The sequence below is a fragment of the Haliotis rubra genome, unplaced genomic scaffold (assembly GCF_003918875.1).
Source record: "Haliotis rubra isolate DU_JTF1 unplaced genomic scaffold, ASM391887v1 Scf105, whole genome shotgun sequence".
In the NCBI taxonomy this organism is placed as follows: Eukaryota; Metazoa; Mollusca; class Gastropoda; order Lepetellida; family Haliotidae; genus Haliotis; species Haliotis rubra.
This window is the reverse complement of record NW_025764948.1, coordinates 2,141,274-2,156,759: the sequence shown is the minus strand read 5'-3', so window position 1 is coordinate 2,156,759 and position 15,486 is coordinate 2,141,274. Positions and strand designations below refer to the sequence as shown.

The following is a 15,486-nucleotide window of genomic DNA, read 5'->3' as shown; positions in this document are numbered from 1 at the left end:
ACGAGATCTATGGATAAACCCTGACAATCAGATTATATTGTATATATAGCATTGATCTTCATGGAATATATTAATAGGGTTGTTAGACATGCATGGCATTGTTCATTTTAACCTAGTTTGTAAAGTGTAACCTCTTCGCGTAACTTTTGTCACGTGACGTAAAGATGGCGGCGCCCATGAAGTCTAAACACGATGTTATGAAAATGTGAATCTATATCTCTCAGCCACTGATCACATAGGTAAAGTATCGTAGCTACTGATCGCACTGCATACCATTAGTGTTTGATTGTTATATGGGATTTTGAACAACACAATCGGAGGTGATAAAAGGAAATTGACCGACAAGAATCTAGAATTTCGTAACTATACCTACAGCAAACCAGTTATGGGTATTATTTGCATACCTACTCGCTCTGGGGTGGTACCTGTCCTGTCATGTCAGTAAGTAGAACCCTTTGACAGCCATATATCACTTTGTTTAGGTCTACTTTAATATATGTTATAGACATTCCTTTCTCTTCAACTATTTTTGATTGCTTCATTACACAGACACACTTTCTTCTGGATAGTGCATTTTAGTGATTTTAGTGCATGTTTTGTACGTGCAGGAAGGTACTTGAGTTCATTTCTGTAGCCTTTAACACATACTCTTCAGCACTGGTTAGAGGTGTATAATTTGTATGTTTACTCTGCAGCCAAATTATTAATGTTACATATTGCTTTCTTTCTCTGGAAATTCCACTTTTGTGAATTAACTTTTTTGGTCAAATGTTTTTAGGTTAAAAAAGTCACCATGGGCAAGAGCAAAGGTCACAAGCAGGAGAAAGCACATGGGAAGCAAGGCAAGGGAGGTAGTCATCACCACTCAAAACATGATCATCGGAGAAACAGAGTGTCAAAATTTGACCCAGAAAGATTTTCAGAAAATCTGCAAGCTGCTATTGATGGTAATAATTGCAGCATGATTTAGTCACATGAGTAATTTTGTGATTAATGTGATTTTATTCTTAATTATCATTTGCACGTGGATATGCAACTAAATGTTATTGGTTTCATGATTCCTCCATATTTAGTAGGTTCTGACCACATTGGCCTATCAGCATGGTTAGTAAGACTGTAATTAAATGCTGTTAACAATGATTAGATGATGTGATTGATGCAATAGGTTGTGAAGAAGTTCTACTCATTCCTTTCATTCTAAACACCCTTCACAGAATGAGCATATTTAAGCAATTATGTCTTCTTTATGAAATATGAATATTTCAGCATAGTAATTCAGACATGTTTCAGCATCAATATCCAACTAAACCATATCACAGTCTATACAATGTGTGTGAAAATTTATGAGAAGATGTGAATTTTTGTTTGGAATAGTTCTGCTGACTTTGAAATACTGTGTTTGTTTGACTATGAAACATGTTCATTTGACAGACACTGCTGAGGCCAAGTTCCCATGCCCCCCTGGCCATGTGGGACTTGGAACAGTGTGACCCCAAGAAATGCTCAGGCAGGAAGCTGGGAAGGCTGGGATATGTCCGCACACTGAGACTACAGCAGCGCTTTGACGGGATAGTGCTTACACCAGTCGGTACAAGATGTGTGTCTCCAGAAGATAGGTGAGTGTAGTGTGTTGTTTACAGGCGGCAGTAAGGAACTTTGAAGTTTAAAAACTGTGTGAAGGTCCCCTTTTGATGTGGTTTATTTTAACAGGTCCATCTTAATTATGAAGGTTCTTATCCAGGTTAAAAATATTTAAGACCTGAGTATGTCAACTGTAAGAGGTGACTTTATGGACTGTGTGGTCATATTTGATCTCTTGGCTGATTGTGTGTCGTATAAATTACATTTCACCATCATGTGGCTGGAATAATGCTGGGTATTGCATTAAACCGCAGACAAACAATTTATATTACTCCAGTTCTATTGGACACAATGAATATCTCTTAGTTTCCTGTAACAGTGACATCATTGCACAAAGTGGCCTGGCTGTGGTTGACTGTTCCTGGGCAAAATTGGAGGAGACTCCCTTTTCCAAAATGAAGGCTGGTCACCCTCGTCTTTTGCCCTATCTCATTGCTACCAACCCAATCAACTATGGCCGTCCATGCAAACTGTCTTGTGTAGAGGCTTACGCAGCTGCTTTCTATCTCACAGGTAATAATGAGTGAATGTTGTTTTATTCAGCTGTCATCTATGTCCAGGCAGCCTGTATATGTAATCATAGTACTGTTTACTAGTATATCACATCTTGATCAGGTAACTCAGTACTTTATCATGTTTATAGCACAAGCAACAGTTGCCATTCAGATAAGATGTCACTTTGGTTGACCCAGTGTTAGAACAATGTTAGCTGATTTTTAGGATACAGAGTTGTTTTCCTTTGCCATGCCATGTGATTGTGGACTCCCCATCACTATGTTCCTAGGTTTGTCAATATCGTACCCTTGCTTGTGGGTTTAACCAAATATCTAAGCATGCCAAGGGCTGTGTCACTTCAAGATTTCCTCCCACTTGAAGCAGACACATTAGTGTACTAGAATCCCCACATGGGTAAAATGTGTGAAGCCCATTTCTGGTGTCCCCCGCCGTGATGTTGCTGGAATATTGCTAAAAGCGGCGTAAAACCAAACTCAGTCAGTCAGTCATTAGTGTACTATCTAAGGGGAAAGAACTCTTGGCATGTTAATTTATGGACCAGGGATCATGGCCTCAGAAAATGCCTGAGATGTTATCAGTGCTTCGATATGTCTGAAATAACTTCAATTGAATTATCATGTCATGTATAGCACTGGTTGTGAATGGGCAAAGGAGTACTTATTTGAGAAATATTAACCATGACATTCCATTACAATAAGTGCATGATGTGGGTAAATTCTACATTTCAGGATTTAAGGAACTAGGAACAATTCTCCTGTCCAAGTTCAAGTGGGGAAGTAACTTCTACAAAGTGAATGAAGCTTTGTTGGAGAGATATGTGGCATGTAAAACCAGTGCTGAGATTGTACAAGTCCAACAGGATTACCTGGCTGAAATTGCAGATGAAAAACTCTCCAGGAAGGACGTAGGTAAGTGAGTAAGGCTGATCGTCTCCTTGATTATCTCCCTTGTATATGTAACCTGAACTCTCACCATCTTGGCTTGGATCTACATTCACATTTGTGGCATCTGCTGTGCCTGTCCTTGATATATTCTGTCAAATCATGTATAGTATATTTCTGCATTTGATGATAAATATGCATTTGCTGCCATAGGTTTGTTTTTGGTCAAGTTGACACAACACAGAATAGAGACATCTGAACAACTGACAATATGACCAGTACATGTACTTGTAGCATAAAGACTTCCTTCCTAATGTCTTAGGTCTCAGGAAAACATCTTTTCAAGCTAAACATTTATACACTGGATAATCGCATGTGCATGTGATATGTGCATTATCAATGATTAAAATTTACCAGTAGGAACAGCAAATATTGACACAAAAACACAGGACCAGCTAACTGATGTTATGTTTGAATCTCTATTAGTTCATTGTTCCCTGCATTAGAATATTTTACATAGGTGGATGAAAGTATTGTTCCAGTGATACTGTCAATGTATGGTATGGATGACAGTTAATGACCAGCAGCAGTACCTGAGTTGGATGTTTGTGTGTTTCAGATTTCACAGATATTGACATGGACCTAGATATGTGCAATCCAAACAGAGGCTATGACCTCCCACCAGGCTACAGGTGAGGAGTGATTTCTGTCACATTGTTTATTACATGGTCTGAGTGGAACTACATATCACTTGTATTTGTTTCCATTATATATATAACCTACATAATGCATTTGATGGATCTATTTTGTGTAGTGTTCAACTGTTTATTGTCTCGGATGTTATATCACAGATTAATTAGGCTGTGAAACTGCAGAACATAGAAAGTTCAAATCCAGTCTTACTTTAAAACAGTTTCACACTTGTGTTCTTATAGCTCGGATGAAGAAGAAACTGATGATGACGATGATGAGGAGGAGGATGGTGAAGAAGAGGAAGGAGAGGTTGAAGATGAAGAGGAGGGGAAAGAATTAGATTTAGATACAGATGAGAATGGTGAAGTAAAGGAGAGGGGCAGAGAGGTGGAAATACCAGACGTTAAGAATCTGCAGATTAAAAGCACTGATGAAGGTGAATTAGAAAGTCTGTCAGATTCAGCCCAAGTGGACAATATGACCAACATCAGTGGTCATTGTGGTGTCTCATCAGATCTACCACATAGCAGTACAGAGACAACCACCACTGTATCCAGTGTTCAGAACGATGGTGCTGTTACAGACAATGTCACGAAAGGTGAAGGACATACCTATGATAAGGGGTAGTGTCATGTAATCTCACAACAAACTGTATTTATTTTGAATAAATATCTTATCAAATGTCTATGTTGCATAATGTTCTTGATGCAGGTTAACATCAGTCTTCAGCAACCCATGCTTGTTGAACATGGTCAGACTCACTGACTTGGTAGATGCCTGTGACATAGATGGATGCTCATGTTGTCAATCACTGGATAGTCTGGTTCAGGCTTGATTATATACAAACTGCCATCATACAGGTGGAAAATTGCTATGTGCAGCCTGAAACAACCAATAATCAAATACAATGTCCTAACCTATAGTCCGTTTGGGTCAAAAGCGGACCGATGAAGTGCAATCTAACTCGAAAACTAATAAACATAAAATACTCAATGAAACGCTGATCATAATCAAAACATCAGACCAACTCTGTGATTTGTTTGCAGAATTTATGTTCTAAAATTAAAAAAGTTGTTTAACAAACTATCATTAAAATTTTGACACAGTTCACTATTTGTTAAGAGGGAGGAGTGCAGAGAAAGGGACAGCCAGGTGTTAGAGAAGCAAGTGCCGACAATGTTATTGATTCATTAACCTGTGATGTGCCGTCTCCATCCTTTCTCGCACACCTGGCTGTGAGCCTAACGGACTATATATTTATTTCATCCTGACCAGTGGGATAACCAAGTTATTAAAGCACTTGTCACTCAAAATGCGCTGGCTTGATTTTACGAGGGAAATGTGTGAGATCCATTTCTGGTGTCCCTGACCCTGATGGGAACAGTGCAAAAGCCTCACTCACTCAGGAACGAAGAAATGAATGAAGGAACGAACGAGTAACCTGATACTGTGCATTCCTAATTGAATATATTGAAGAACTGATAAAATGCTTAGAGGGCATAACCTCATGGTCATTTTTGTACCCAATGGGGGCCCAGTTGTCTGAGGTACTCAGAGTTGTGCCCCTTGTGTAGGTATGTGGAATCATGGGTTCGAATATTGTTTGCCCAGATTATGTTTCTAAGTTTGTCAGCACCTAGCTCTGCTCATAGAGGTAAACCACTGAGATCTGCATCCAAATAGTACTGACTCGGGCAATAAGCTGAAACGTATGTTGGCAGTGTTGAACCCAACTAACTCACTCAACCACTGGCACATATGGGTAACTGGGCTTGAAACTAACAAGTGATTCAAAAAGGTTTGTCCATTATATGTCAGTCACACCAGAAGAGCATTATAAATTAACTTTTAGCTTCAAAAACTCCCAATTATCATTACTCCTAAAGCAAGTCCCAAAACAAAACGTTGCTGTTGTATGTGGCGTCGACGCTTGGTTCAGTCCCAGGGTAGTTATGTGGATTTTATTCAGTTTTGGATTACTGTATTAGATCAGCATTGCATTACATGTATATATATCGTAGACTGCGTAATTGGCCATGTCTATCGTCCTCTAATATGATATAATTATTCACCATACTTGAATACGCGCGTCATCAGACTATTTATTGTAATGTATATAATTTTTGTATCGTGTCACAAATAGCTAGCCTGTCATAAATGGTTATGCAGACATACTGTGCCCTATATATGCAACCGCCTGCATGACATCAATGTTAAATACCCTTATGGGTATTCTAGTTAGATTCAGTAGCCAGAGACACCGACACCGGTCTGGTGGTCAAGCTCGACATGGGTTGCCTGTCACCGTTCTACTGCTTTGGACCTAGTTTATATGTACCAGTTGTCTGGACTTAGTATGTGCAGGCTGTCGCGATACCAATGGAGTATTGCTGGATGACACATACATTAAATTGTAGAATCATGTCTCACATACTGATAACCCAGATGTATTATTTATCACCACAAATAATAAACATTAAAACACATTCGTTGGCTTCACCAAAGGCGTGAGAGTCTACGACCTGCATCACTTCAGGAGTGAGAGTCTACGACCTGCATTACTTCAGGCGTGAGAGTCTACGACCTGCATCACTTCAGGAGTGAGAGTCTACGACCTGCATTGCTTCAGGCATGAGAGTCTACGGCCTGCATTACTTCAGGAGTGAGAGTCTACTACCTGCATCACTTCAGGAGTGAGAGTCTACGACCTGCATCACTTCAGGAGTGAGAGTCTACGACCTGCATTACTTCAGGCGTGAGAGTCTACGACCTGCATTACTTCAGGAGTGAGAGTCTACGACCTGCATTGCTTCAGGCATTAGAGTCTACGGCCTGCATTACTTCAGGCGTGAGAGTCTACGACCTGCATCACTTCAGGAGTGAGAGTCTACGACCTGCATTGCTTCAGGCATTAGAGTCTACGGCCTGCATTACTTCAGGAGTGAGAGTCTACTACCTGCATCACTTCAGGAGTGAGAGTCTACGACCTGCATCACTTCAGGAGTGAGAGTCTACGACCTGCATTACTTCAGGCGTGAGAGTCTACGACCTGCATTACTTCAGGCGTGAGAGTCTACGACCTGCATTACTTCAGGCGTGAGAGTCTACGACCTGCATTACTTCAGGCGTGAGAGTCTACGACCTGCATTACTTCAGGCGTGAGAGTCTACGACCTGCATTACTTCAGGCGTGAGAGTCTAGGACCTGGCTTACTTCAGGCGTGAGAGTCTACGACCTGCATTACTTCAGGCGTGAGAGTCTACGACCTGCATTACTTCAGGCGTGAGAGTCTACGACCTGCATTACTTCAGGCGTGAGAGTCTACGACCTGCATTACTTCAGGCGTGAGAGTCTACGACCTGCATTACTTCAGGCGTGAGAGTCTACGACCTGCATTACTTCAGGCTTGAGAGTCTACGACCTGCATTACTTCAGGTGTGAGAGTCTACGACCTGCATTACTGACTGTGGAATTGCTTCCAGTGAGCGATTCAGTTTTGCTACTAAAATGCGTTTTCAAGTTATCATTTTTTCGTCCTGTTAAATTGTGATCTGCGTTCCACTTCACTTTTGGTCAGATGTTGGATTATGACTAATAATCGCAATTTGTGTTGAATTAACACCCACTATGCTTACCTTTTGAATAACAGTATGTAACAAATGTGAGAAACATCAACAAAAAATATGGTTACAGTTTGTGGCGTCTGGCGCCAGGGGATATAACATTGTAAATGTGTTGTAACCTTTACCCTCTTGTGGATATAATTGTTCAGGCCAGTCGATAATCTCTCTAACCCCTCCTTGGCCCACGTATTCAGAACGTAGTCCTTGGATTAGCTGGATAAAGCTTTGGATTAACGCCAAGATTTGCCTTAGCGTTGGTCCTCGAGGTTCCATTCTGAATACGGTAGGGTGGTGTTTTTTTCTTCGGTACACTTGATATGCCACTTAAATACGGTATTGTTTCAGTATTATTACAACGTGAACATTTAAATATATGTGTAGTGTCTGACGTCTCACCCTGGAAACTCTTGGTGTCTCAGAACGTCACTGCGTTTCACTTACAAGCTGCAGAATGGGCTAAGGCAGTTTAATTCTATGTACAGAGTTGCGTCCCTTTGTTACCAGGATCTAGCGGTCCTGAACAACAGTTCAAAGGCCGATCGAACACAACTCTTATTTTCGTCCGCAACATACGAGCGTTTGAGCACCACCGAGCACTACTGCCGTGAAATAAGTGAAGTACTCTTTAAAGTGGCTTTTGAACCGCAATCCGCTCAAACAGAGTAGTTTTATGAGAATGCTGAAGGTGATGTGTATGGACAAATTAAGGTATTCATGTAAACTAGCTCTGGGTGCCGTTGTACAAAGCAACCTTAGCGCTACGTCAGTCGTAAGTCTGTGTTAGGGTATGGGAGTTACGATCACCTTAGCGCTACGATCGCTTTGTACAACGGCACCCTGGCCGATTAGTCATATCTAAAAGTGTCGTGAGGCGTTTGGACAACTGAGATACAAATCTCAACACTGGACCGGTTTTGGATGCTGAAGAGATCTTTCAATCAACTGTCAAGTGTGAGCGGCTAATGATTCGGTCTGTAGAATATGCGACAATCAAAATACGTTTCAGTGTACTTAAATGGCGATATCCTGTAAGATAATATGTGTATACTACGTGACATGACGTGACGAAAACATGCGTGACGTCAGCTGTATTGAAATATTAGCTGTCAGCGTGGTGATCGTGATCTCCGCTCGGAAAGAAACCCTCCCCGTGACCTGCCAGGTGCCAGGCCGCTGTACAAAACAATATTCTCAGCCGCTCATGGCAACCTCTAAAATGAAACAGCGCGACCAAATATTGCAGCTGATCGAGACATTAGATAATCTATATTGGCTTCTTGTAGTGTGTTTATATAGCGCATAGATATGATAAATGTGTCTGTTCGTTCCTGCTGGGGTGGTGGTGTAACCTTGTGGTTCAACCGTTCGGCCGTCAAGCCGAAGGCCCGGTTCAATTCTAAGTAAAACAGGTAAAAGATCCTTGTGTTCGTCGTTGTGATGTTAGAACGGTTCTGAAAGCGGCGTGAAACCATACTCAGCTCTCTCGTTTCATCTTATTATTAGAGAATAAATTTAAAAAGGAGCCCAAGTCAAGTCTAGAATGTTTGGGCAAGTATATATATTGCCCCATCCTCGATAATCTCAAGGGTATACGTTCCGATAATATATTGTGGAGATTTATCTGAACGTATACCCTGGAGATTATCGAGGATGATATTGCCCCATATCTAGCAATTGGTTAGTGGCTGAAATTAAACATCAGGCTTCATTTGGGTTTTTATAAATTTCATAGATATATATTTTAAAATAAGATAAGTTTATTTCTGTTACAAAATGTCCGTCACGATCTGGGGTAGTAGCAGGGGCATGTTAAAAGCGCTGCAGATGGCAGTATTCTAGAAGCGTTATCATACGATACATGCCTCTGTAAACAGTTGGTGATTAACACGTTAACCTATGATAGCCAGAATCATACATTCAGGCTGATATCCTGTCATCACTTTATCGGAAATGCTACCTGATGTAGAGAAGGGGTAATTAAAAGTGGGTTACATGTGCGAACACCGTTAACCTGTCTGTGGGTAAAGTCTGTGGTCTATTGTAGGACAGGAAACATGAGGTTATAGGTAAGGCAATACGGTAGCTTAATCCCCGTGCATGCTTCCACATATAATATATACACACACAGACATGTTTCTTTCCGCTCTTAGGTAGGCAACGAGCGTTCATTCAAAGCTCTGCTTAATCCCAACGGAGGATTGCGTCATTGTGTCATTTCAGCGTTCGGGAGTTTCTTCCATGTGTTCCTGCCTGAGGTATTCATTAACATATACTACTCACACCTTGATAAGAATCACAAAAACTCGGAACTTTACTATAACGTAGATAAAACTGGATAAATAATGACATGGTAACACATCTTTAGGAAAACAGCCACTTTAAGCTAACCTTATGCACTTGATACATGGGTAACCGTAAAAATGGTTTTCGTGGTACCAATCAACCATTTTGCAAATCATGGCACGGGCCATTGACAAGCACACACGTGTCAATAGCAGGTATGGGATCCACAAGATGCAGTGACATACAGAAAGCTTGGATCCATGTCTACAATAGGCTTAGATATTTAAACCAAATTTAACATAGTTTTCCACATCATAGTTTTCTGTTGAATCAATGATTTGATCCTTAGCAAAGCCCTGCACCTCCCTTCTGGATCAGCCTATGGCAATGTTCCCGTAGTTTTCGTAACGAAACTTGCCTTTACGTGTGTTAGTGACTTGAGCCACTGGCGGGGATTGATATCATCACTGTTTGATACTGATGTGTGTATGGGTTTTTGTGGGTTCATATGTGAGTACGTGTGTGTGTGCGTAAGCGTGCGTGCGTGCGTGCGTGCGTGTGTGTGTGTGTGTGTGTGAGAGAGAGAGAGAGAGAGAGAGAGAGAGCCATATAATATACATAAAAGCAACTCAAGAAATTGATTCCACACGTTTATGACCAGAGATCAATGTCATCGTGAACACTGCATGACATATGAGTACACCAGTATTTATAAGTATATACTACACGCTTTAACCCTGAGTAAACAAACGTAGATTATATTTCGCCCTCCAATATGTAAATAGAAATAACATCTGTAAAATCATTAAAACCATCTGTCACGGGATATATTACAAGTTAGGCAGTATCACACGGTATCAAGAAATCAAAGCACAACACGCAATAACAATATTAAAAACAAAATATTCAAATATACAGTAACTCGGTTAAAGCCCAACTTGAGTGAGTGAGTGAGTTGGGTTTAACACCGCTGTGAACAGTATACAGTGCCATCACTTAGTGTCTGGTTAAAGTGGGAGGAAAGCCCGAAGGGGTTCAAGTCCTTGACACGTACCAACCAACAAACATGGAAACGCTGCTAAGAAAGCTTTGGGTGAATCACCGACTCGAACGTACAATCACAGGTTTCTGGCATGAGTGAGTGAGTGCGTTTAGTTTTACGCCGCACTCAGCAATATTCCAGCTATATGGCGGCGGTCTGTAAATAATCGAGTCTGGACCAGACAATCCAGTGATCAACAACATGAGCATCAATCTACACAATTGAGATACGACGACTTGTGCCTACAAAGTCAGCGAGCCTGACCACCCGATCCCGTTAGCCGCCTCTTACAACAAACATGGGTTGCTGAAGATCAATTCTAACCCGGATCTGGCATGAAATATACAAAGGCTCGAGTCTATCGTGTCTGTAATAACGGCGATCTGGGTTTAACGTGGTATGAACGGTATAGTAATGACGTCAAGGTTTTTGTACAGATGAATAACGTCATATCTTTATCATTACACCACCTATTTACCATGACACATTTCTTGACATACAATGGTATCACACACTGACTGACTTGTGTCGATATGCAGTTTAATATTCCAATGGAGAGGGTCCAGTTGTTAATACGCTTTATTATCATTGCGTCATCCTCCTACACGGCTCATGCTCCTACCACAAACTCACACGCACACGCACATATACCCTCCGTTTGCCATACACAAACACATACGCACATCCTCGCCCATTTATTTTCGATAAACCCTGTAAGTTTGTAGGTTATGTATAAACATACATTAAAACATTAAAATCTATATACCGATTACATATTTTGATGTTTTGATAATCAAAATAATGCGCACACAAGCATTTATATATATTATCCACCCACTTATTCCCAAATATCAACATTATTACGCCAATTAGTTTACCAGAATTCATTCTCAACTTCCTCGGGAGTATACAAGCCAAGGTGCCCGTCAGGCGGTAGATGGTTAACAGTACACACAATACCTGGTCAGTAAACCAACCTGTAGTGATGTGACATACACTATACGGTCAGTGTACACATGTATACCACATAGCAGTATTCTGCATACATCCAACCTTGTCACTTGCCTCATAATGATGTTGTGTGATGAACACTGGGATAACACAATCAATGAGTACACGCATCCAGTGTCTGTGCGTGTGCGCGTGTGTGTCGTTTCAAACATACAGGTCTATGTTATTTTTCGGATTTGGTAGCAAGGACGAGGTAGGATAAGATCCGTTTTGGCCAACTTGAGATGTAAAATCCAAGTTGAGTAAAACTTTAAAATATGAACTTGAAGACATATTCAAATAATTACTGCCAGCCATTTTCTCTCTTCAGTTACAAGTTCTGGTCATCTGGCATTTTCAAATACGTACATCTGGCTAAGCTGAGAGAGATATAAGATAATTCAACAATGAGCATGTCCCGACCAAAGACGAATCGTTTGCCGAGTGTATTTGATTACAGAGGTATCATAAGTCGACTTTTAACAGAGAATTCGTGGGAATATGGAAAGTGTTTTATCGTGTATACTAGTATTTTAACTAGTTCTTCAAGATTCTTTTGTCAAAGAAAATCAGCTTGAATCAAACAGTTGCTCACGTTCATATATCAGAAATCTCACCCTATTATCAGCCTTTTTAAGGACACATTCTAACATAACCAAAATGTTTTAGTACAAAATGCAATAGTTCAGTATAACCAAGTCTTACTGCCATTGATATCACACATCTGGTAACCTTCATACTGACTTGTAAAGGTTTTCCTGATTTCCTAAGGCATGTAGAGACCCAAAGGACCGCTGTTCTAAGTTCCCTGACTTGACATGCATATACGCGATCTGATTCCATGTCTGCAGTTTTCGACGTGACATGAATAACTGAGTCCTCAGCATTTTCGTGCGACAGCCGAACAGGTAATCTATTCATATACCACGAACGTCACAGATATGATCACGGTACATGAATAAATAAAATCCAATTAAATATCAACAATGATTCTCTTCCATTTTACGTATAACCACATCTGTCCTGATTACGGCAGACATTGAATGCAAGAATTACATTGAACCGCATAGAATAGCAAACAGCCAGGCTAAGTTTCGGTATAATTGACGCCATTTAGTGTTTGTGAAACAATTAATATTTTGATTGTGCATAATGATACGCTGCCATTACTTATCATATTTATTCAAATGCAAAATGGACGTAATACTAACTTGCTAGTATATTATCTGACAGGTTATTATAAACGTAATATAATCTTTACCACATACTGACACTATAGGCCAATTTTCTATAGGCTTAGTGACGTTCGAACATACACAAATGTACATTGTAACAGTGAGGCAGGGAGCCATAGGTCGTGTATATTCGACAATAACTTTGGACGGGTCCGGCGACCTTCACGCGAGTTTTGTACATGAAATGTATCTCGACCTTCCTTATCATCGCGCACTCAAACACCGGTGCAGGTCATGTCCGTTCAACCAAACCTGGATATCCAATTACAACATGGGTTTTGAGAAGACAAACTATTTTCATGAATCTAACTAAAACTTTCAAGGGAAATATTCTTTCACCACAAGTGTTTGTATTAGTATACATGGATGCATACATACGCGCACATACACACACATACATACACGCACACACACACACACGCACACGCACACACACACATACATACATACATACATACATACATACATACATACATACATACACACACACACACACACACACACACACACGCACGCACACACACACACATACATACATACATAATGTGTTTTTTTTAAAGAAACCGGTAATGATCACAAATATATGCAACTATAATAAAATGAAGTAAAACTTTATAAAAACCGAGTTACTGAACGGAATCAGATTTCTTTTTCTAACAGAATAAAACGCACATATTTACAAAGAATATACATGTAGTGTACATACGTAACAATAGGAAAACTATGTCACTATGACGTCAGCAGTCTGTTTTGGAGAACCAGGTTGGGGTGGAATAACACAACATATTGAGGAGTTCCGGTGATGTAGGCTAGAGGTAAGCAGGCGGTCCAGGTATCTGTATCACTGGGAAGAGGTATTCTGACGGTAATAGAAGAACCAGATGTTGTATTGGCACTGGTTCAACCAGCGCATGCACAGACGTGATGCACGCGCGAGGAGCTCCACATAATGGCTATGTTTACACACGTACCTCCATCACAGGATAACAAAATATCACACACCAATAGTGACGGTATCAATCTCGGAAATGTAAACCCTCCTCCAACGAAACTGCAATGTCGTTGATGATGAAATCATCGTCATAGTCTAAACACTGGGATAACACAATCGTTGCTTTTACAGTCATATCGCCAAAAATGGCTTGAGACTGTTTTGCAAGTCGATCCTTGAGCGTCCGTTTCGTCTCCTCGGCTTCGTCCTTGTGTATGGGTTCTGATATGAATGTCTGAATCTTCCTCCCTCCTTCTATGTACCTCCATCGTATACTCCCCAGCTGATCCTTCGACATTAATCCGGCTCCCAAAGGAATTCCATTCACAAGTCGGGGGAGCTTTTTGAAACACGAGTTTGGAACGTCCGAGTCACTATACACTGGTTGGAGAATGATTTGGAGCATAAAACACTGTTTCTCATCGTCCTCGCTTTTTAGTCTTGATCGCACCATTTTCCCTACTTCGTGGGGCGATATTGTAAACATGGATGTGTACGACATCGCAACAAATCCGGCAACTTGTCGTCTGCTACTGGGAATCGGACCCGGGTAATCGAGTTGCAAGGGGTTGTGGGAAGGGAGACCGATCTCGCACCAGGATGCCAGGGTGGTAGCTGGTCGAATGCCCTTGAGTTAAAATCTTACACGGCTTTCAATGCCGCCTTCTCGTGTCAAATCCAGACTTGTTTCTGTATTACCCTGCTACAGTACGTCCATGAACTGTTCAGTAATAGCAGACGACAGTACGGAATGTTGACTACGTCTGTACTGACCCGCCTGGTATACGCGCAATGCTGAAGGGTAATCACAACCAACCACTTTATATAGAACCGCTCTCTTCCTCCTTGCATTACCAGGGCTTACGTCCATATTACAGATTCACGTAGAACAATAGACTTTAGAAACCTACGTAACCCTAATCTAAAGTTTAGCGGGTGGTCGGGGACGTCTAAGCTCCTGGTGCAATTCTTTCCGTTATAATGTATTGAGTACTAATCCAGTCTCGCGCACCTCGAGACGGTGCCTGCACATGCATGCACAACGGCAACGTAAAAGTCTTAATCAATAAGCGGTGGTTATACAATAACGTACAAGATTAAGCCTTACAGGTGGAGTCTGTGGATAACGCCCAGGGGAGTAGGGGCACGTACAAGTACATACCAACATGGTCGTGAGAAACAGATAAGTAAAAATAGTTCACCACATGGCAATTCAGGGCTGTATAACCATCAATCACTGTCGTGGGGTATTGTGTGCACTTACAAACCGTTGATTAAAGTACTCTTACTTCTATTTCTGTGTGTTTGATAGCAGAGCAATATAGATTAACACGGGGCATGTCAGTCGGGGCTATATATAATAACTTAAGTGTACACTTGAACCTCGTGAAAGCAAAACTCACACATTCCGGGCACATAGGACCCGTAAGGTACTTTTGTTATACACTTGCGAGAAGGGGTGTGGTAGGGTAGCCCAGTGGTTAAAGCGTCCACTCGTCATGCCGAAGACCCGGGTTCGATTCCCCACATGGGTACAGTGTGTGAAACCCATTCCTGGTGTCCCCGCCGTGATATTGCTGGAATATTGCTA

At 41.1% G+C, this 15,486-nt stretch overlaps 2 protein-coding genes across 4 annotated transcripts; one reads left to right on the top strand and one right to left on the bottom strand.

The window, feature by feature from the left end:
• Nucleotides 1-89: 89 nt before the first annotated feature.
• On the top strand, nt 90-4,416 carry LOC124276222 (18S rRNA aminocarboxypropyltransferase-like). 3 transcript variants are annotated; one of them, XM_046711898.1, is made up of 7 exons: nt 90-239; nt 779-947; nt 1,432-1,616; nt 1,961-2,154; nt 2,886-3,065; nt 3,658-3,730; nt 3,974-4,416. In XM_046711898.1, exons 2-7 carry the CDS (start codon nt 831-833, stop codon nt 4,356-4,358), a joined length of 1,134 nt encoding a protein of 377 aa, XP_046567854.1. In that variant the 5' UTR covers nt 90-239; nt 779-830; the 3' UTR covers nt 4,359-4,416. The 3 variants fall into 3 exon arrangements, with proteins under 3 accessions (XP_046567854.1, XP_046567862.1, XP_046567846.1); XM_046711906.1 differs by having other exon boundaries at nt 140-239; nt 789-947; XM_046711890.1 differs by lacking the exon at nt 90-239 and adding an exon at nt 246-441.
• Nucleotides 4,417-13,503: 9,087 nt separating this feature from the next.
• Nucleotides 13,504-14,850, bottom strand: LOC124276380. Its single transcript, XM_046712028.1, has one exon. It carries the CDS (start codon nt 14,395-14,397, stop codon nt 13,921-13,923), a length of 477 nt encoding a protein of 158 aa, XP_046567984.1. The 5' UTR covers nt 14,398-14,850; the 3' UTR covers nt 13,504-13,920.
• Between the last annotated feature and the right edge of the window lie 636 nt (nt 14,851-15,486).